The sequence below is a fragment of the Thunnus maccoyii genome, chromosome 18, assembly GCF_910596095.1.
Source record: "Thunnus maccoyii chromosome 18, fThuMac1.1, whole genome shotgun sequence".
Lineage (NCBI taxonomy): Eukaryota > Metazoa > Chordata > Actinopteri > Scombriformes > Scombridae > Thunnus > Thunnus maccoyii.
In genome coordinates, this window is record NC_056550.1 from 19,706,160 (window position 1) to 19,727,762 (window position 21,603).

Consider the following 21,603-nt stretch of genomic DNA (forward strand, 5'->3'; position numbering starts at 1 on the left):
GATGTGAGTAGTCGGCTGCGGTTGGAGGACATTGAAAAAAACCCTGCAAAGCTTTGGACGGTTTGAAAATGATACAGGAAGTCAAATATTTCTAGGATCACTATTACTACCACACTATTATTAGCCACATGTGTATATTATATACCGTATGTATTTGCGTGTATTTTGATCATAATGGCACCATTTATTATTTAATTAATAAATAATAATAATTCATACACTGAGAGATGAAAAGAAGGCATGCATACAAAATATGCACATCAAGGATACAGTATGTCAGACTCAATTATAATGCAGGGCTTTTCATCTGAGCTGATTTCCTTTTAAAAATGTGTCTGCAGCTTGTTACTAAGCATTTGTGTGAATTCACAATCTTAAAAACAACAGAGATTCTCTTATTGTTCATGTTGTACACGTATCTGAAATATAATTTATTCAGCTTCTAAGGGAAGCTGGGAGGACTGTTTGCAACCACACAACATTAGCTCACAGTTAACACAACAGTACTGTGTGAAATGAATAAACTTTCATGGTGGAAATTGAACCTAATATAATCAAATTCTATGTGTATAAACAGGAAATGAACAAGATTGTGAGAAATAAATGAGCACTTTAGTCAGAGCAGTTCCAGTTATTTCCTATTGTGTTTCAACAGAGGAGAGCAAATAAGACCTCTCAAGAAAACTGATATTCTGAGATTATGTTTTCTAATTTCTGCATGACACCATCGTAATTCATAAGCAGGTTGGACAACATCCTAAACAGAATGAATTGTATCATCACTGCTGGTAAAATCTGCACAGGTCTCACTTAGCTTGAACAATCTTATTGCCACAAAGAGCTGAAAACTGTATGATGTTATCTGATGGGAGGTAAATCACTTGACTATTCACCAAGCAAGTACCATTAAAAGCTTTTCAGTTGCATATTGTTGCTCAATAACCATTTTCTCGTTAAAATGGAGATTTAATACTTGAAACGTCTCACCGTTTGCGTCCTTGGCCATCAGGTTCTTTGCTTTCATAACAGAAACTCTCAAAGAGAAACTGGCACGCTGTGAAAAAATAATTTGTTTCAGTAAAAAAAAAAAAAAAAAAACTGTACAGCAAATCAGAGTACATGGCAATGCATTTTCTTTGACTTGATTCTGCTGTATCTCCATTAAAGTAAATATCAGCATGCATTTTAGAGTAAGACTGTAACAAATCAATTCCTGTATGCTTCATCAGGTATAAAGACTCTGTGACTCATGAGGTAGAAAAACTCAATGTCCTACCAAAGGACAAGATATTTTCACATTTCCAACAGTGTAGCAAAAGACCTCACAGTTCTTAAGAGAGATATTCGAGATATTGGCGGTCAAGTTAGAGACAAAGATTCATACAAAATGGGGCTTCCAGGTGTTACAAGTCTTACATCTCACAGTTCTGAGAAAACATCTCCAAGGGCACAATGCACTCCAACTGTGACTCTCCAGGCCATGCTTTCACCTTATTACTACTGCACTGTTCAAAATACGGGCATGAGAAGAAAGCAGCGAATGCACTAAAACACCACCTGTGGCTGCAGAACTGAGGATTTAGTGACATCTAAAACTGCACTTTGTGACCACTGAGGAGTTCATTTCTGCAATGAGTTTTATCAGTTTAATAAGGTAATGACTGAAACGGCTGTACCTATGGTTTTGCATGCAATTTAGCAAACAAGTCACATACTCTGTACTTTAGCTTGCAGCTAACCGTTATGTAAACAGTGTTGCAGTATTTCAAAAATTTAGTATAATAAGTAATAAGTATTTTTTCTGTCGTTCCAGGCAGCAACTGGTTTCCATTAGTTTCTGAATTACATGAAAATCTATTTTATCAAGGGCACAGAATTGATACCAGGCAAAGCAGTTCAGACTGTTCATAATGTTCAATATAATAATAAGGGTTTGACTTTACTGAACTACTTTTACACTACAATTACAGTTTTTTAAATTGCTTGGTTCTGAATCACAATATCATTTTTTTCCTGAGCAGCTCAACATTTCATTCAGCACTCAAAACATTTAAAGTATGTGTCAGAAGACACAAAAAATGTGTTTATTTATTAACCCAACAATACAGTCAAAAGATCTTTATAACCAACTGAATAAACTCATTATAAAAAACACTAGTTTCACCAGTATATTCACAGGTCCACTTTTCTGGTATGTTGCCTATTCATAGTAAGTATCTGTTAACTACAGTAATGGAACTAAAGGCTGTCTGGAGCCTTTAGTTCTGCTAAGAGCAGAAAAAATATGTAAAAACTCCAAAAGTATGCAGCATGCATCCAAAAAGGTTCACAAAAAGAAAGTATACATGGATCAAGGTGCCACAACTTGCAATCATAGTGGTAAGCTCCTTCAATATTCATTGTTCAATATCTCTGAAACATTAATGAGCAAACCAGATGCCTCCACTCTGTTTTAATGTGTTAAATCTGCAATCGCACACAAGATAGGAACTATTTACATGGCACATCATTAGCAGAATATGGAAATGTGCACGATTACTGCCAAAATGTCCCTTTAATTATAGAAAGCTGGTGAATAAGGACTGTTAGTGTCACAGAGTCATGTATAAAGTGCCCCTCACCTTGGATTCTTGGACTTTTTGGAGAATGATGTCCTGTTCCTCCTCGCCCATATCAAACACCTCGGAGAGATGGTCAGGCAAGAAAAAAGCTTGTATTATCATCATGGAAATACAGTTGAAATTCAAGACTGAATGAATAAAAACTGCATTGCTTAAGAAACACCAGTAAAATTCCTTCATAACATCTTATGGTAAGTCAGAGCCCCTGCTAGCACCTGCCCAGCTGGGAACACATGCTACACACTTTGAATAAAAGACGCCCACTCCAGACACAAAAGAGGCCACAAAGCTTAGCATGACATCAGCTGAATAGATGTAATATCACAGCTGAATATCAGTACACAGTGTGACTGGGCTTTGATGTTTAATCAGGTTTGAGCCAAAAGCATCTGCTCAGATTCTTGCTCACAACAAATAACACTCTCTACGAGGCCAGCATCAGTGTTTCTGGCAGAGATTTAATGGAGCTCAGGAAATAGAGTCTGTTTTTTTTCTGATATGCCCATGGTCATTAAATTAAACTTTCAAATGTACTACTGTCTGTATCATTGAATCTGTCCTTGGTGGGAAGGTAAAAGATGATACTGTAGATAAATACATATAGATAGATACCTTAAGAAGGTAAGCAAACAGCTCTTCATCACTTTTCACTTGTTCTGGTGAAGGCACTCCCACTCGGTTGACCACCGTGTACACAGCTTCCTCATAAAGCAGGTCCAGCTACACGAAAACACACTCCACTTAATAACAACCTTTGAAAAATAAACGCTCATGTTCTCTCTCGCCTTTGTGGTTTCTGCTCTGCTGCACATCAAAAGCGGGGATAAAAAACACGACTGCGCTCTGTTATTGTGACTTTTAAAACTTTAATCTCTGCTCGAAATACGCCGAAAAAAAAAAGAAAAGCTGAGCTAACGTACCTCTGTCCTGCTGATCCTGTCAGGGATAAAGGCCTGGTCCACATGCTCTTGGGGAGGTGGCACTGTGCAGGCTCCTCTTTGGCACTGTGAAGGGGACAGAAACAGTTTACTTAACACAGAATCTGCTCCTTAAAGCTGTGTTGAGTAAGAACTGGCCAAAGGAGAAGCTGAAGACATAGTAAGGTATTATCGACAGTAGACCCTCGATAATCACTTGGAAGGAGTAATCTCTCCACTGGTTTCATAACCACTTTATCACTTTACACGACTCATTTCAAATTTTTGCAGCCAAAATTTAAAGTCTCAAAAGATAGTATGATGTCTTCCCAATTATGAAATGTAGTGCGGATGTCCCTTACTTTTTGCTTCTGTCTTTGCTCCCCTGTCATACAGCAATTTGGAGAAGCAGTCATCAAGCACTCACTGCAAAGATGTCAATAAAGCATCATTGCTGTCTTAGCACTGGCAGCAGGATGAGCTGAACGCAGCCATCGACAGCAGCTTGTCATAGCTGAGTTTCTAGTCTTCTGGGCACCCTACTCAAACCCGGCCCTTCTGTCTACGGACGTCATACTGGCCACAGCAGTGGGCTGAGTGACAGCGCCGAGGCCTACTCATTACACGTACATGTGCCTCAAGTGTGTGACAGACGGAAAGGTGGAAGTTGGGTGAAGGTTACCTCAGCCTGGGCAGCCCGCAGCATGTTCTCTTGTTTCTGCAGGATGGCATTCATACGCTCAAAGAACGCCACGCTCTCCTCAGAAATCCTGCCAAGAAGAGGGAGCAGATTGGCAAACACAGTTCTAAAAATAGGAAAGTATATTCATTTATGAGAAACGGTGAGTCGAGAGATGCATAGTATAAGGTTAGGGTTGAGATTCAGTCTAACAACAGAATATGTCTGGATGGTAATTACAAACACAGTGGGATCCGGTGACATTGGTGGCATCACGCTATCATGTTTACTGACAACACTTTGGAGGAGCGTCTGTCAATATAGACTATGTTTCCTTTTTATGTTGAACTACTGGACTCCATCGCCTACAGTTCAGCTCTTTATTAGCTATCAAACATTGTCTTATCTCATGGACTAAAAAAAGCAAAAGCTAGATCTGGACTAAAGCTCTCAGCGACCCAACATGTCTGCACTCTGCATGAACCATGTTAATCTACTATGATGAGCAGGGCTGTGTGCAAATGCAAATGATGTTTTCTGTTTCCTCCAGGTGCGAGTGGATCCCCGGACTCCCCACCAGCTCCAGTTGTCATGGTGATACAGGCACATTCATGGAGGGAGTAGATGGCTGAACACCTTGGGAATACCCTCACCCCCACCCCGCCCCCCCCCCCAAATCTCTCAGTGGGCATCTTCCTCCTGGCCTGTGATGGAAATCACTGGGGGCAGGCAGCTCTGATGTGAGCTGTAGCAGAACGGTCAGGAACAGCCATGCCGTCTGCACCTCACCCTCACAGCTACCTCGTCTCTCAGCCAACCCCTGTCGTATTATGCAGGAGAGCCGTCCGCAGAGGCCCCCGTCACGCTCCTTTATTAGCGTCATCGCATCACAGCGGGCGTGTGGCAGCCCATCCCAGCACCTACTGACTCTCGCCATGGTGGGGGAGCGGATGGCAAACCCCTGAGGTATTGATGAAGACTAATGGCAGCCATGCTGGGAGAGTTGGTCAGGTTTCCAGTGCTGTCAACCCCATGTAGACTTCAAAAGCGGAGGCATTCAGTTAAAAGTGTTGAAATATTTTATCAATGTAAGGCTCATTAACAGTATATTCTTTAAAATAAACGACCTCTTTTGAGTACAAATTACACCACCGCAGTTTTAATCTGTAGTTTCCTTAGTCATGCCTGGTAGTCTCTGTATTTCCACTAAAGGCTGGAGCTTAACCATTCATTTGTTAGAATTCAAACTAATTTGCATCAAAAACTTTCAGTCTCACTGGTGTGTTTGTCGATATTGCTAAATACCGATCAAAAACTGAGTTGTTATTCTCATCTGAACCCCTCAGTCAGTGTTTGAAAGCTTGAAACTACAAACTGAGTCTGCAATCAGTGAATGACTCCACAAACAAAGCCTGTCCTCTAACTAGAGATTTTTTGAAGCTTACAGTTTTCATTTGCACATATAGTACAAATAAGCTTCATTTGATCGTCATGCTCGTGTTATGAGACACTCAAATCTCTCCACATCCGTCTTCAATCGTCCCGGGCGTTCTCGTATCCGGAAATCTACCCCATCGTCTGTCAGTCATGCAGCTAACGATTTGTCCAGACAGCCTGGGATGTTTTGTTTTGAGCTTTGGGATGACGTGTTCCTGAGAAGAAATAAAGCTAAAATGATGCAAATCCAGTCAATTCTGATTTGATACATCTAAAAAAAAAAAAAAAAAATGATGCCGATATTTTTCAACCTTTCTTTCCCTCTCTGACACACACACACATGCACACACGCACACACACAGACACACACCACTAGAATAACAAACTGATTTGATGTTGCTAGGAAACAGGTCCTTTTTTTTTTTTTTTTACTGTCATTTTATTCTAATTTATTTTCAGAATTCAGTCAAACGCTTCAATTATGTTTCCTTGTCTGGAGTGTAAATCAGAAGCAAAAACATAAATAAAAAAAACCCACAAACACTCTGAACTTCTATCTGCGAAAATCTATCTTCAAACATTACTAATTGAGAATCTGAAGGTGACAGCAACCCCTCACTTCCAACTTCCAATATAATGTGGCAGTGCATACATGGTAATTAATAGCGCAGACGTCACTGTCGTCTGCAGCATGAAAGACAACGTGACGTCTGTATGCATTCTAATAAAATAAGATGATTTTTTTTTTAATCTGATTGATCATGGTTGTCACTGCATAATATCAGCCTGCAGCTCCTATCACAAGCGAGGATCTCCATGACAAGGATCCCTCCCTCCTCGATACTGATACGCGACTGTTTGTTTCACTCTAATTACACTTTTGATTAAGCAAGAAGACACTACAGGTGACAAATCCTCAACGTGGAGATTATAAGCACAACAGCTCTGATAGAATCTCTCCTTTCAATAGCTTGTGAAAGAAAACAGCAGTCTCCCAGCTACAACTACTGACAGACAGAACAGTAGCCTGGTGTGAAATTATATCCAAGTTGGGTGCTTCACAATTCTGTTTCACAGTTCACTGTGCGGGTCAATAGCTGACTGAAGATTAAACCTACTTTAAAACAGGCAAAGGATCTCATGTTTCCACATATGATTCCTGACTGCAAGTTGGGTAATGTATGAGCGGTGAAACTTCTGATTTATGTTCCTTATCTATTATTCATCAAGCAACACAGTAAGGTATTATGCTACAGCTAAAGCAATGTTGAGCTCATGGGAAGTTACTCCTGGATATATCTGACAGTATTAGGTCATACTGTGAATATTATATCAGTATATAATGTATAGGGGATAGTCTCTTCTCAGCCCTTAATGTACAGTCTGTCATTAATGGCTGTAAATACATGTTAAAGGATTAGGTTGATGATATTTTCCTAATAAAACAACTAACAAAAAAACAAAAATGAATTGATCTTACCAACAAGTATTGCCTGTTTAGCTAAATTTGATAGCTGTTCAAATTTCTACATTTCTGTGCACTTTAGAGATCCCCTCCAAACATGATTTACAACATATATAAATCCTCTGCTTGAAATAATAAATGGTGTTTTCTCCACAAAAAATATTCAGTTACCATGTTAAATATAATTAAAATGATATTTGCTCCTCCTACCTCATTAAAACCAACAATCTATAAATATGCAAATAATGTTTAAAGGTTTAACTGCTGAACACAAGATGTCTCCTACTTCAATGGACCCCTCAGTGTTTGTGCACTGGAGGCTTCTGGAACTTCTGTAAGTTGCATACTGGAACAGGATTGGCTTCCAAACTGGTTGTGATGTCACAAACCATGCCTACTAGTTTCAAACTCTGCACATTTTTGCACAGTAAAGCTCAAACATCCAACTTAAGTAACAAGAAGAAGCATACATCTTTGACTGAAGGGGGACTTTAAAGACTTCTCATCCATGTTGGCTGAGGAAGATAATGTTATATGACTATAAGCTTCAGAACAGGTACTAACAGACTTTATGGTGAGATTGTTTGTGTCAATGAATGCATCCACGGTCAAGTATGAACTTTTAATTTCAACTGATATAGATTATTTTTTATATAAAAGGAAAAATAGCAATACAACAGTGTAAAAATACTCCATTACAAGAAAAATTCCTGCATTCAAAATCTTACTTGAGTGAAAGTACAGAGGTATCAAAAGAAAAATGGCCCCAGTAAATGTTTTATTACCCTGTATATACTTCATATCAAAATATTGGATTATTATTATTGATGCATGTGTATTGAGCATTGAACTGGTTTATGCACTGGTTTATACAGTATATATCCTGGATATATAACACTGCATCACATTTTATAAGCTCATATAGATGTGGTGCAGTATAAAGTATAAGTGCAAGCACCTCAAAATTGTACTTGAGTGAATCCACTCCTCTGCTAGTCAGAGTAAAACCCCACATAGACTGTTCCGGAGCCGTGAACACCAAATCACCAAATGTGTGTTAATCCACTGCAGAAAATCCCCAACAAATACACTATTCACTCCTGTTTTATTAATGTTTGATGAAACTACATTGGCTCTCTGTTTTTGGAAATTATTTAGTCTTTTAGAATAAATTTAATTATATATTTGAAACTCCTTTTTAAAGATTTATGTCTTCAATAGGAGCAAATTGGCTTGAGACTGAATGACACAAACAGGGTCGGGAAGTCGAGAAAATATTGTGAGGACGGATTAGAACATTGCTGGTTTCTTTTAATTGGATTTAAAGATGAAAAATATACAGTAGCAGCAGCCTCGTCCTTTAAACGTATTGTATATGTGCCATTAATGAATGTAATCACAGGTGCATTAGGGGTTTCCGTTTAGTGTCGTTCTAAATTGATTGTGTTATTCTGCATTAATTAAAAAAACATGAGCCTCAATACACTGACACAGAGGAGTCAAATCCATTAATGACACTGCAGCAAGCTCAAGATTCAAAACACTGTCACATCAATATGAAGTCCATTGTTGTTGACAGTGAACGGTGAAATAAGCAAACAATAATAAGCCAAAATATACATTCAAATGTAAATCCCTGTGGGGTCTATGCTGTAACACTGCCAGAGTCTTAACTAGCTCACACAGACCTAAAAAAGCATAATTTGCTCAACTGAATTAAACACCTCCAATGTGCCAGTCTCTGCTCTGAGAGGCTCTGACAGCCGACCGTACTACTGGGTCAACAACTGCGGATGGAACGGTCCAAATCTACCCAGCCTCATTTGCAAATTCTCAATTAAAGTGAGAGTGCAGGCGGGTCAGCAGCAGTCTGAATGGATAACAAAGATCAACAGCCTGCCTCTAATGATGAGCGCTCAGAGTGTGTGCACGGCTGAGGCTCAGTGGGAAGGCTGCAGCACCAGGGTGCTGGCATGGGAAATGAGAAAAAGGTGAGATGCACAATACTGACGGTTCAAATCACTCTTTAATGAACAACACAAAAAGGGTCCTACTGAAGAAGATGTGATAGGAAATTATGTTAGAAATATCATTTAAAATGAAAACATACTGAGGCAGCATCAAGAATATTGATTAAATAAAAATGTACAGACAAAGTCCCCTCGAGGTCTATTATTGCTAGTCTCTGAAATCCAAAATTAATCAATGTTCAGCACACCATCTGAGGTTATCTTCCATGTTAAAAATAGATATAGTCGTTATTACGAGTATAAGTTCACATCGTGGCAGCAACCCATGTTTAGGTTGCTATAGAAACCTCAGGTTCATACTATTACTTTTGGCTTCACACGAAGCTTCAAAACAAGATTGAAAAAAAAATAAAAATCAGACGATTTATTTTACCTGTGCCACTTTATTTGTTGTTACGAGGCAGGCAAAGACAAAACTCCCCAAAAAAATATTTAACAGAAAAAAAAATTTGAATAAATCTTGATAAGGATCAGACAGGCTCAAGACTGAGGTCCTGTTAATGACCTCATGCTCCCGAGAATACAGTGCTGTCAAACTAACGCTAACACACGCATTACATGGCACATACATACACTGAGCTACACATATACACACATACATGTATACATACACATATACACCTAACATACATATACAGAAAAGACACTCTATCTCTATATATACACACATATGTTTAAATGAAGACATACATATATGCACAGAGTTTACAGCATATCCCCATTAATAGAAATACATACAGACATACAGTATATGTGAACAGGACTTTACATGAAACAATAACAAATCAACACATAACAGATCAAGAGATATGAATTTGTTGTGGTATCTTCTAATGTTGTAAACATTAACATTATATTAATAGAACAGAGTATAAAATAATGCCTTTTATCGTCATTGCACATGTACAGTACAACAAAACGGTACTGTAGACACGACTAAAAACAACATATATTAAAAGACAATATGCAAAAATAAAAATAGATAAAAACAGAAATCAGTAGAGGCAGACAGACATCCTTTCTATCCACAATACTGCACTTGGGATGTATTTGTAAACAGTAAAGACAGTGAAAAAAAGGAAAACATAAGTGGAGTTAACCAAACTGTGTACATGTATTACAATAAAGTACAGATACAGTGTAAAGAAATATGTTTTATGCCATTTATTGAAGAAGTGTGCATCTTTATATGCAGCTGAAATCTATTTTACCATCTGGATGCTTTGTCTGGAAGATGTAGATGAAGATGTAGATGATTTGTCCGATGTGCCATCTCAACGACACAGAAAATTAAATCTATTTAGTTGTTTATTGTTGGTTATTCACACAGAAAACATTGAAAAAAAGTTGTTTATCAGGATGAAAGTTAAGCTTATAGCAAAAGTATTTCCTTTTGTTTCTTCCCTCTGTACAGCTTGTCTCTGTATATTTATTATTATGATCTTCTTTTTGGCTTTGTATATGAGCTGCAAGATGTATTGCTGTATTTTTTTTAAATTTTTTGACATATATCTACACATATACATACATAAACAAAAGTACCCATAACTTCCATGTATATATCCATTCACACACAAACACATACATACATCAACATGTATAAGGTGATGATTCTCCTGCTTCCCGATGCAGCAGAATATCTTTGTCACTCAAGTAAAAACAGCAGTGTGCTGTATGATGTAGGAGACGTGTGGACATCAGAATCATGTGGCGTTAACTGATATACAAGAAAGCAGCATTTGTGATCCCTACAGAGCCTGACTGTGCATGTAATAGTTTGGTTGATGTGTCCTTGGGGGAGAAGCAGCTTGTGCATGGCCTGCTCACAGCAAGTCGCTACTCTGGAATAAATGCCAGCCACATTAAAACACTCTGTTGACAAGAAATGACGACCTGTGGCTTCAGCAGGACAGCCGGCGGAAAACAAATGAATAACAGGAATGAATTACTGCTTTTGAGCTTGCGCCGCTGTTTACGAAAGGCTGTCATTATCTTTTTGAGCTACACTGACTGCACTTTAATTTCCTAAACAAAGACTCTCATTACTGAAGCTATTACTTGTCCTAAATGGCAACAATCAGGCAAATATTAACTGTAGCTATATTTCTAGAAAAATTAATATATTAGTAAACAGCCTGCCTCCCGCTGATTGCTACGACTCAAGCAAGCAAGGCTTCATTTATGTCTGACAGTAACGCAGTATATTATATAAAAGGTAAAAGCAGACCCACCTCTAAAAGGCACAAAATTCAGTAGAGCTGCAACTAATGATTACTTTCATTATCGATTAATCTTCCCATTATTTTCTCCATGAATCGTTTGGTCTGAGAAATGTTAAAAGATAGTGAAAAAAAAACGCCTTTTACCGTTTCTTAGAGCCTACAGTGATGCCTTCAATTTGCCTGTTTTGTCCGACCAACAGTCCAGGGACATCTTAGCCCATTGATTTACGATGAGACTAAGATGATCTTAACTTTAAGATGCTTTTGGGAAACAGGGCCCAGAATCTTAAGATGTTCAATTGACTGTTATGTATGTTGAAGAAAAACAGCAAATTCTCACATTTAAGAACCTGGAACCAGAGAATTTTAGGCATTTTTAAACAATGGGCTGTAATCCATGAATGGCGTATAGATGATTATACAAAAGGTAGTTCCGACCAAGCAATCTGATTGGTCAACTAGATATTTAGAACTATCAGACGCCTTGTTCCTGACTGCATCACTGTCGTGCCAACAATGACGGAAAAGCACACCGTCTCATGTAATATTGCTTAAATATAATCTAGTGCTGTAAGCTACTGGAGGTTAAAGAGAATCAGCCGAGCCGGGTGTACAAGGAACAATGATGTGTGAGAGACTATTTGTCAAGAATCTTAGAGCTCCATGATCTAAAGTATCATGTATATATATATATGTACGTACTGTATGTGTGCACACCAGCGACTAACCTGCGAGGTATGGGGTCAGGGCAGTGTGTGAGGGGGCTGCTGGCGGTGGGCGGCGGCTCCCGTCGGCTCCTCAGCGACTGGCTCCTCTGCACCTGCCTCAGCACGCTACTCTTCAGGTCCAGCAGCGTCGTCATGATCTTTCACTGCCGGCACGGACACAAAGAGCAAAACATCAAGACACTGTCACTCCGCTGCAGATGCTGCAAACCCTGATTGGCGGTGAGAAGGAGTGATTCACTCGTCTTTATTCTGGTGGAGTCTGATTGGGGTAAGGAAGTGAGTCAAAATACATTTTCATGTCAGTAGTGAAATCATATTTATAAAACCATTTGTTTCTAGAAACACGACTGGTTCGGGGTATTCTTTCGGCCTAATCAGCTGCATAATCACCCCCCACGCGCTTTTAACATAATTATACTCTTCCTCAGCAGAAGGTGTGTTCTATTTCTGTCTGAGGCTGACTGATGCCACAGGGTGTGCAATTTATCTTCCACCTTTTTAGTGTGGTCACTTCAGAGTCAATCGACCTTTATATTTGGGACTGCACTTTGTACAAAATATGCAAATCAAGACGATTCCCAGAGCTGAGATTCACAGGAGCCACATAACAGCGATGTCACAGAAACGGTTCAACCATGAAATAAAAATGAAAAAGGAAAAAGAAAATAGAGCTAAGTAAAAGTTATCTTTAGAAATGTTTCCCAAATGTCTTCATCACAGAGTATCTGCAGGGTCTAAATGAGGAGGATCTACAAAATGATACAAAAACAGCCGGATCACTTGAAAACAAAGAACTTAAAGATTGCTTTTCTTTTGTTATTGAATTCCACAAAATAAGACCTTGTTATGTAATGTGGGCTTGCAGATGGCAAAGTGTTGGGATAATTTTAGTTTAAAAAAAAGTTTTTGGAGAAGTAGTCGACTAATAAAGAAATGCACTAGTGATTTTCTGTTAAGATAATGAGAAACTGGTTCAGTAACAATTTCTGTACTCACCTGTACAAAAGTAATATCATGATCTATAATTAAACGTGATTCATTGTTAATTGTATAATTCACACTTCCTCCTCTTTGCTCAAACAATAAACATTTAATTGACATTAATTGCAAAGCTGCCATGTCTCAACAAATAATTATAAACATGTAGTAAGAACTGCGGTGGTGCAAAACAGACTCCTGTTTTTAAACACATAAACATGAATGTTCTTATTCTTCAACAAAATAATAAATAATAATAAACTTTCACACCAGGAAGTAGCTCCCCTGAAACAGTTGGGGGTGGGTGGGGGGGGGGGGGGGGGTCACATGCTTTGCTCAGAGGCACATCAACACCAGGTGTCACTGATGCCCGAAGGTTATGTGAAGTAGCACACTCCACATGTGATGTCAATCAAAAAACAGTGGAGAGGCCTGTCCATAAGTTACTGTTCATGTCTTTTACAGCTTGAAAACGTCTGATACAATTTTAGAATAAATGTTGTGTACATGAATGTTTATCCAGCCACTAAAATATGGGACAAAACATGAGTACATCCTTTATGTTCATTGACCAACCATTGAGTTTTGTATAAGGAACGGTTCTTTCATAGCACAAAGCAGTCGTGATATTAGCAATTTAGGGAGAAATGATGGAATACAAGCATAAGAGTACAATAAAATAATATAAAATAAACAAATATTGCATGGAATCACTAGTATATTATGAATCTTGACACGGCCTTCTTAACAGAAGCAGTAACTTTATCCGAGCATTTTAGAGAAACGTATACTTGGGTTATCATAACTGTGAAATATGAATTTAGAAAAATGAGCCTATCTGGCGACCTTAGAGAGATTGGCACTGTGTTGCTAAGCAATTCACTGAGACTGAGTGGGTCTTCCTCTGAGCCACTTGCCATAAAGTGAACTCTCATTTTGGCTTCACGGTGTCTTTTAAAGTATAACTATATTATATGACCTCCATAACAATATTGTGCACTGTCAGTGCTCCCGAGAGAAGAAGATTCGAAAAAATAAAATAAACTGTTCTGTCAAAGATATTTAATGAAACTGTGCATGCCTGCATTTTCCACAAGTGAGGGAAGAGAAGTAAGGCATTAAGGAAACTTTACAATTTCCATGCAATAGCGACATCAGACGCTTTTTTATATCAGCTCTCTTTAGCCTATTAACTATAACCAAAGCTGAGTTTGCAGTGAGCTCCACTATAGACACAGAAAGTCAAATATAAACTGGCTCCTCTTCCATTTTCTGCACATTTTAATGAGAATATATTCCATATGAAATACCCCAGAGCCACATAATTGGCTATATTTTAGTGTAATGCCCCTTTATGACCCTTTTTGTCAGAGTCATACATTGAATGTCATTATGTATCTGCAGTATATCTACCTTTTATTAGGAGTTAATCCTTTTAAGCTTGACAGAAGGTTGAATGTCTATAAATACCTACAGTTCAATATTGAAGTCGGTCACTAAATCCTCACAGGAACAGAGTATATTTATTAGCTGCCACATTTTTTCAAGTGTAACACAACATTTCAAGCCACAATGGCAGCAAGACTGTTAATAGGGCATGTCACATTTCATTTCATTATTCATTTCGAGACATGACAGTAAAAAAAAAAAAAAAAGCATGAAAATAATCTGATTGCAAGGTCATTAATCACACAAATGTCACTAAAGCAAAAACACTTAAGGATGCTCACACATCTGCCTGGCAACTGAGGAGGAGAGTGAAGCTTATTGTCAAATCAAACCGTCTCTTGAACAGCAGCCAATCATTTATGTCCCTGCTTGTCCAATTTGCTCCGTTTTTGACTGTGATGTGAAGTTCTTTTAAAATGCGACTGTGATGCCGGTTCCACCTGGATGACTGGGAGTCTTTTATGAGCCTCCGACATTCGGTGTGCCGACCAAACATCACAGAAAGCGGAGCAGGAGAAAGAGACAGAACACTAAAAAAAAAAAAAAAAAAAAAAAAAAAAGGAGGAATGACAAGGACACAAGAGAGAGGGTTTGATTGATGGAGAAGTTGTTTCAGAAGACAGTCAGACATACTCAGTCAGACACTCTTTTCAATAGTTGACAGCCAATGTCTGCACATCTATGTGAAAAAGAAGCAATGAACCGTGGGCTGGGAGACACAATAGTCGCTGTTATTAACAAACTGTAATAGAGGACAATTAGCTCAGTGATTCTGAGCTGATGCTGCCCATTTTAAAAGGATTTTTTTTTTTTTTTTTTTTGGATGGCACTGCTGAAGGTCACTTGTTTTCAATCACACTGCTTATACCAAACAGATCCAGAGAAAATGAAACATATTTGCCTGCATGACTGCTATCATTCGGCGCTCCGGGCCAACTGTACACAGAGAGCAACACGCGGTCATCTTTCCAGTTTAGAACAAGCCAGAATTTCATGGCACAAGTTGCATCATCGGCTGAGCCAAAGGACAGTACGCTATCGATCCAGGATGCCACCTAGAGTATCCACACTTCACTCCGTTACACTGAAGTGTCAATACTCTTCCTCCGTCAGATATCATCAACGCGTCATCTCCGAGGCGCTCCGCTGACGAACTGTTGCTGAGAAATTTCTCTATTTTTTTTCCTCAGATAGTGATTTCCCATATTTCTCAAAGAGATAAAGGTGTGAACTTTCTATTTCCATGTGCCGATAAACATACAGCTAACTGACTAGTCTGTCAACACAGAAACATGTCTTGTGGTTGCATTGCATCATGGTCTACTAAAAGCTCCCATGAGTGGAGAGACTGTCTGCCTCTGCATCGTCTATGATGGATTTATTCTGGTGTGCTTTTTGAATGTCAGTGCTAAAACACGAGCCTTGAGAGAGCTCTTGCTCTTTGAGTCTGGCTGAATCTCACAGTCAATGATATTTTCTGCTGTCAATCTCCGCTGTGTCTGCACAGGAAATATGTCACAAACAAGAAAGTATAGTGCGATATTTATCACCAGGAATAGGGAAAAGAAACTGTGAAGTGATTTGCAAAACATCTCAAAGTTATGAAGGGAATCAAATCTGTTAACTCTAATGTTCTATTTGGGGTCTTAGAGACCGCAGCTGCTAAAACCTGGTTAAATGATTAAAAGGTTTTCAGCTCTTCATCTATAATTGGTGTTAACAGGACTTATGACGCAGCACTATCCTTTTATTTGGATTAGAGCTGCAATGATCTATCTGATAGTATCTTTGGGTTGTGGACTGTTGGTCAGAATAAAACAGAACATTTTAGGTTGCATCTTGGGCTTTGGGGAAACAGTAATAAACATTTTCTAACATTTTATAAACCAGACAGCTGATAGATTAATCGATAATAATCTGTAGTTGCAGCCATGATTTGGAGTTTGATTACAGTTTGCTCAATGGGGTCTAATTGACCTGAAAAATAAGTAACATCACCGTGCAAGATGACATATTGTACATTTCTTTGTCTGTGAATTACAAAAGGTCTTTGTTTATGTGCAGCCCATGACAAATAAAATATTAAATATTAAAAATGCTTTATGGTCATTTCTGTATTTTGTCATCTTTATCAAATGTGCAAGCCCACTTAGAGCAAAGAGAAGGTCTTGTGTTGGCTGCTAAACAACACTGCATTCATGTGCATTTTGTCAGTGAACATCAGAGGCTGCAGCTTTGCAAGGTGAGAAATTGTTTGCTGTTTCATGCTCTACTGGGTGACTTCTATTTAACAGTGTTAGGCTCTCTTCATGACATCTTTGAAAGGTCCTGCAGCTGAAATACCTGAGGCATATTTGCTCGCTGTGGTAAACAGGGAAAATGTTTTCTGACTTCAAACTATGGTGTCACAGGCAAAAACCCCGCTCAAGCATCACATCATATCCAGTGCATGCAGGCTGGTGAGCAGGGGGACTGTGCTGACAGCTAACAGGCACCGTGGAGCAGCTGTCTCCCTGGTGAACTCATTTCAATTACAGGAGTGGATCTCTCCCAACTGGATTTCACTCTGTCTCAGCCGTCAACCCATAGTGACAAAACGAGTCGACGCGCCGTCGTCGGTGGGGCGCCCACTGCCAAGGAAACACTGTCAAAGCCAAGTAAATGCCTTTCTCGCTACACTGGTGCCGAAGTCGTGCCAGGGAAACACTTGCTCACCAGTGTCTCTCTCCTGTGAGAGCCAATGAGCCCAGCAGCCAAAGGCGCCTTGCTGATAGGGATGGAGTGTCTCTATGGTAACAGCAGAGGAAAAGGAGCTGGTAAATACAGGTAAATGGAATTCTACAAAGGCTAAAAAAAAGAAAAGACCCTTGATGTTATAATGTGTTCACCTTAACGCAGCAAAACATTACATATACACAGTTCATACTGCCAGTCACAACAGGCCAAAATCTTTCTTACTTCGTCCCCTAACGCAACTGTGAGAGAGACATATATGAAGGGGATTTGCAATCCAGATGCAAATAAAACACTTCCTCACCCACATAGCAGCCCAATCTGCAAATTTCACTCACTGTTGAGGTGTCAATCAGTCCACAGTGATGGATTTCAATGTGACTCATGATCTTGTGCATGTAAACTATTATTCAAGCTTCTCATTCCCTTCCCTTTTGAAGCCTCTAATGTATATGTCAGACAAAAACAAAAAAAAACCCAACAAGAGATAATGTTGCAGATCGATAAAGTAGCAAGGTTTACAATGTCTTCTGCACCAGTGGGTCATTAACAGCCTCAAACAGACACCTCAAGATTAGTCTTTGTGTGTTTTTCAATGCACATTTCTGAGTCATTAGTCTTTGTTGTTGGAGCACTTCTCCAAGTGTCTGTTTGAGCGTGAAAAGCTTCATCCTTTACAGCATTGTTGAGTGTTTCAAACGGGGCGAGAAAGAAAGAGAGGAGGGGGTGGGGGAGACTATGATTTTCTACATTTTTCTTTTTTTTTTTGTTGTCTCATAATCAATGTAATTAGGAGCATCCTCCTGAGTCTACAATGAGTCTACAAAATGAAAGAGAAATATTAACTGTCCTCTCAATTCTCCTTTTATGACGGCGGATTATGTAATTGAATGAAACAAGATGTGCACATTTTGACTTCCATATTCGTCAGAACTTAGCCACATCAGCCCGAGAGAATACTCAAATCATAACTGTGCAGATCACATGGTAGCGTTGCTGGCGTTAGAGAGCATGACTATCATAACCTTTAAGACAAAAACCGAGGGTCTCATCAGCTGGGATATGGATCGGACATCAATGTTATTATGTGAATAACCCTTAGGGACACATTGGCTAGATGGAAACTGCCAGTTCTGTGTCAAATCTTTAACAAGCTGTCCACTTGATTGGGTGTGTAAAAGTGTAGATATTGCTGTGATCTATATCGCATGCACCTAGCCTCTGACCTAAAGAAACAGGAAATCCAGAAACCCAATCTATTCCCAAAAGCTCCTAGAGTCAGTGTTGTCAAGGCAAATGACAGGCACTTTGGCTAAGAAATTGATTGCCAGAGAAAATCCCAGGAATTGACGGTTGTGAGCTTTTTTGTAAAGGGCGTATGCATCACAGCCAAAGCAGCAGAAATCACTGACAGCTACCCACAAAATATAAAACTTAAACAATGCTACAAATCCTTGCCTATTATACCACAGATAATAGAGCCTTTGTCGCCCTGAAAACACTCACTCCAGCAGCAACACTATCGTCAAAAATAGCAGCCACTAAATCTTTATGCCAAGGCAATAAAGCCACCTCCGTAGTTTACGCAAAAACATCAATCTGCATCTACAAGACGATGTGCTACAATACAAGTGATGCTCTGAAGTCATACAACTACTCACACATGCTATAATTAATGGCGTACTTCCGAACAGAACAACTATGTTTGCACAGCGTTGCCATAACCTTTTTATGATGTCTCTTTGAATGTGCTGCGAGAAGAAAACACAGGGGAAAGCTGGCTTCAGCCCAGTCTTTTATAGACAGGGCTATGAGTAATGACCACTGATCTACTGTATAATAATAAGTGCTAATGATTAATTAATGACTAATGGACTCTTGATGATTAGTCTAAAGTGGAGTTATGACCTGTGCCAGGCAGCTTCTTAAGAAAAAAGGAGAAAGTCACACAGAGACAGAAAATTTTAACTATCAAAAAAAAACCCCCAAAAACCAAAAAAGATCATTTCTGCAGAATTCAGACATCTATAATAATTTTGTACTACATGGTGAACCAGAGCTAGACGGCAGTCTAATAGAAAAGAAAAGTCTAATTCATGCAGTTAATCAATTATGACACATAATCCTATTTATTACCCCTTTAATCTGCTGTATTTGTAATTATTGCCAATATTAAAAGCACAGGTAATTTACAGGCTCAGAGTTGCTGTTGCTGTCCTTTGGGGGAAGCTAATTCTAGCTGAGCTATGTCTCTCTCTCTCTGTTTCTCTGAGCTCACTCCACAAGCATCTGCAAAGCATTAGATTGATTTATACACAGTATGAGGCTCAGCAAGCATTATGTGTTAGCTGCTAAAGGGGTCAAAATCGCATCAAGACTAAAAGGTCTTAACTTGCCTTTATCTTCATGAGAGATAAAACTTGTTTTTTTTTTTTTTGGTGAAACTTGGAAAGTGAAGTAAAACAGAGAAGGAACATGCAAGATGTTCGTCACCAGTGCTCTCACCTCTCACCGCAAAAATAATTCATGTCTCCAACAGCAACTTTATGCTTAATCTTTATGTGATGTGATGCTGCTCTGGTGCTCCTGTATATACTGTGTGTTTTAGTATATGTGTGTGTGTGTGTGTGTGTGTGTGTGTGTGTGTGTGTGTGTGTGTGTGTGTGTGTTTTGATACTGGATGGGTGTGGGGCGTTTCTAGCTTTTGAGATTTGCAGAGTAATAGGCTATGTGGCTGGAGAGGGTGTACAAAACCACACAAAAATAGCAAATTCATTACCTCAGAAAAACATGCAACCTAATCCACCTGTTAAGAGTTTTGATAAAACCTACATTATGTGACATTTTACTAGAAAAAAAAGGAGTGTCAGAATGTGTGTCTCCCTAAATCTGACCTCACACAGAGCAGCTTCTAAAAAGGTTTCCAATATTGTACATAAAATCTTTATAACTTCTGTGTGGCAGATATCCTTTAGTCCAGCATGTAATTTCTTTACTCAATACGTGGAACAGGTCTAATTCACAAGTTGAGCTTTATCATGTCAATCATATGTATATATATATATATACATATAATATGGACTATATAGTGTTGTTATCTGGGTATCAAGATAACTTTATCCTCTGTCAAAAGGGCTCAATTCAAAATATTTTCAGCTGCAGGAAAAAAATTCAGATCAACAGGTGCCAATTAATCAGTTGAGTCAGTGCAATTGATGCATGTTTTCTGCTTTATTTAATTCAAACTATAAAGGTATAATTTGTCATGCTGATAAAAAAAATGAAAAATCCAGCTCACCTGTGTCTCCTGACAGTTTTCCAGGGTGCAATGTTTATTTTTTCTTTTTTTTTGCTGCTGCGTGTGTCAGAGTTCCAGTGAATCAAAGCTCTGGTCAAAGCAGCAGGACTCTTCTGTCAACGTGACGCGATCAACTTATGTGAAAACAACGTTTGGGTATTTTTCTTGTGATAGACGACAGACAAAAGCTCATTTTAATCCTTCGAAATGCTTTCCTGAGCTCACGCTTCACCGATGTTCAGCCAAATATGGCCATAGGAAGAGCAGGGATACTTCACTGACCTCGATTATTGTCGGATATATCGTAGACCGAGAGTTTGACCGAGCGACCCAAAAAGGTGCAGGAGCTAAAAACAAGGAATTTTATAAGGAAAATCTTAGTTTTGACGTATAGAGGTAGGAGCTGTGCGGACAACTGGTTGTTAAAGCCATGTTTTTATAAGTAGTTGTATTGTGTGTAGCCTGGTTGTTGCTGTTTTTGCATTTGTGATCAACCTATTTGTACAGCAAGTCTGTATGTGCTGTTCAAATGTCCTGATTATCATTGTCTTGTATCATAACGTGACATGCATGCTAAGTAGTGGCCATGTAAATGTACAGTATGACAATTTTTGCTCCATGTTACATTTATCGTGTCCCCATTATTATTACTGAGATGAACAACAGCAAACAAAATCCATTTTACTTACTTACTTACTTACTTAATGATGTATAAGTAGTTGGATGTTTGGGGGAAGTTTTGGGACATTTTGGGATATGGTTTGTGATTATTATTTTGCTTTTTGGAGGGAAGCAGTTAATCAAATAGCTAATTAAACAGAATTTGTTATAGAGCACACATTTTCCATTATTCCCATAACCTGAAATATCATCAACTGGCCAAAAGAAGATAAGAGAAGTAATGGTTTCAGTTTTTTTATGCTCATATTTTAAGTGTCTTGTTGACATATGCCCCCTACTAAGTCCTACAAGAATTAAATGAACAAAATAACCATCTTAAATTATGTGCAAAACTTACAACCTCAATTTTAAATACGCTATATACC

At 38.7% G+C, this 21,603-nt stretch overlaps 1 protein-coding gene across 1 annotated transcript in view; it reads right to left on the reverse strand.

Annotated features, from left to right (window-relative positions):
* The window catches only part of baiap3 (BAI1 associated protein 3), a 36,843-nt gene extending 16,060 nt beyond the window's left edge, over positions 1-20,783 (reverse strand). The window contains exons 1-7 of the mRNA XM_042393723.1: positions 20,558-20,783; positions 12,100-12,358; positions 4,221-4,308; positions 3,542-3,625; positions 3,234-3,341; positions 2,622-2,681; positions 988-1,054 (exon numbers count right to left, since the gene is read on the reverse strand). Of these exons, the coding sequence (XP_042249657.1) occupies positions 988-1,054; positions 2,622-2,681; positions 3,234-3,341; positions 3,542-3,625; positions 4,221-4,308; positions 12,100-12,233 (541 nt within the window). The 5' untranslated portion in view covers positions 12,234-12,358; positions 20,558-20,783. The remainder of the gene's footprint in view (positions 1-987; positions 1,055-2,621; positions 2,682-3,233; positions 3,342-3,541; positions 3,626-4,220; positions 4,309-12,099; positions 12,359-20,557) is intronic.
* Positions 20,784-21,603: the final 820 nt, after the last annotated feature.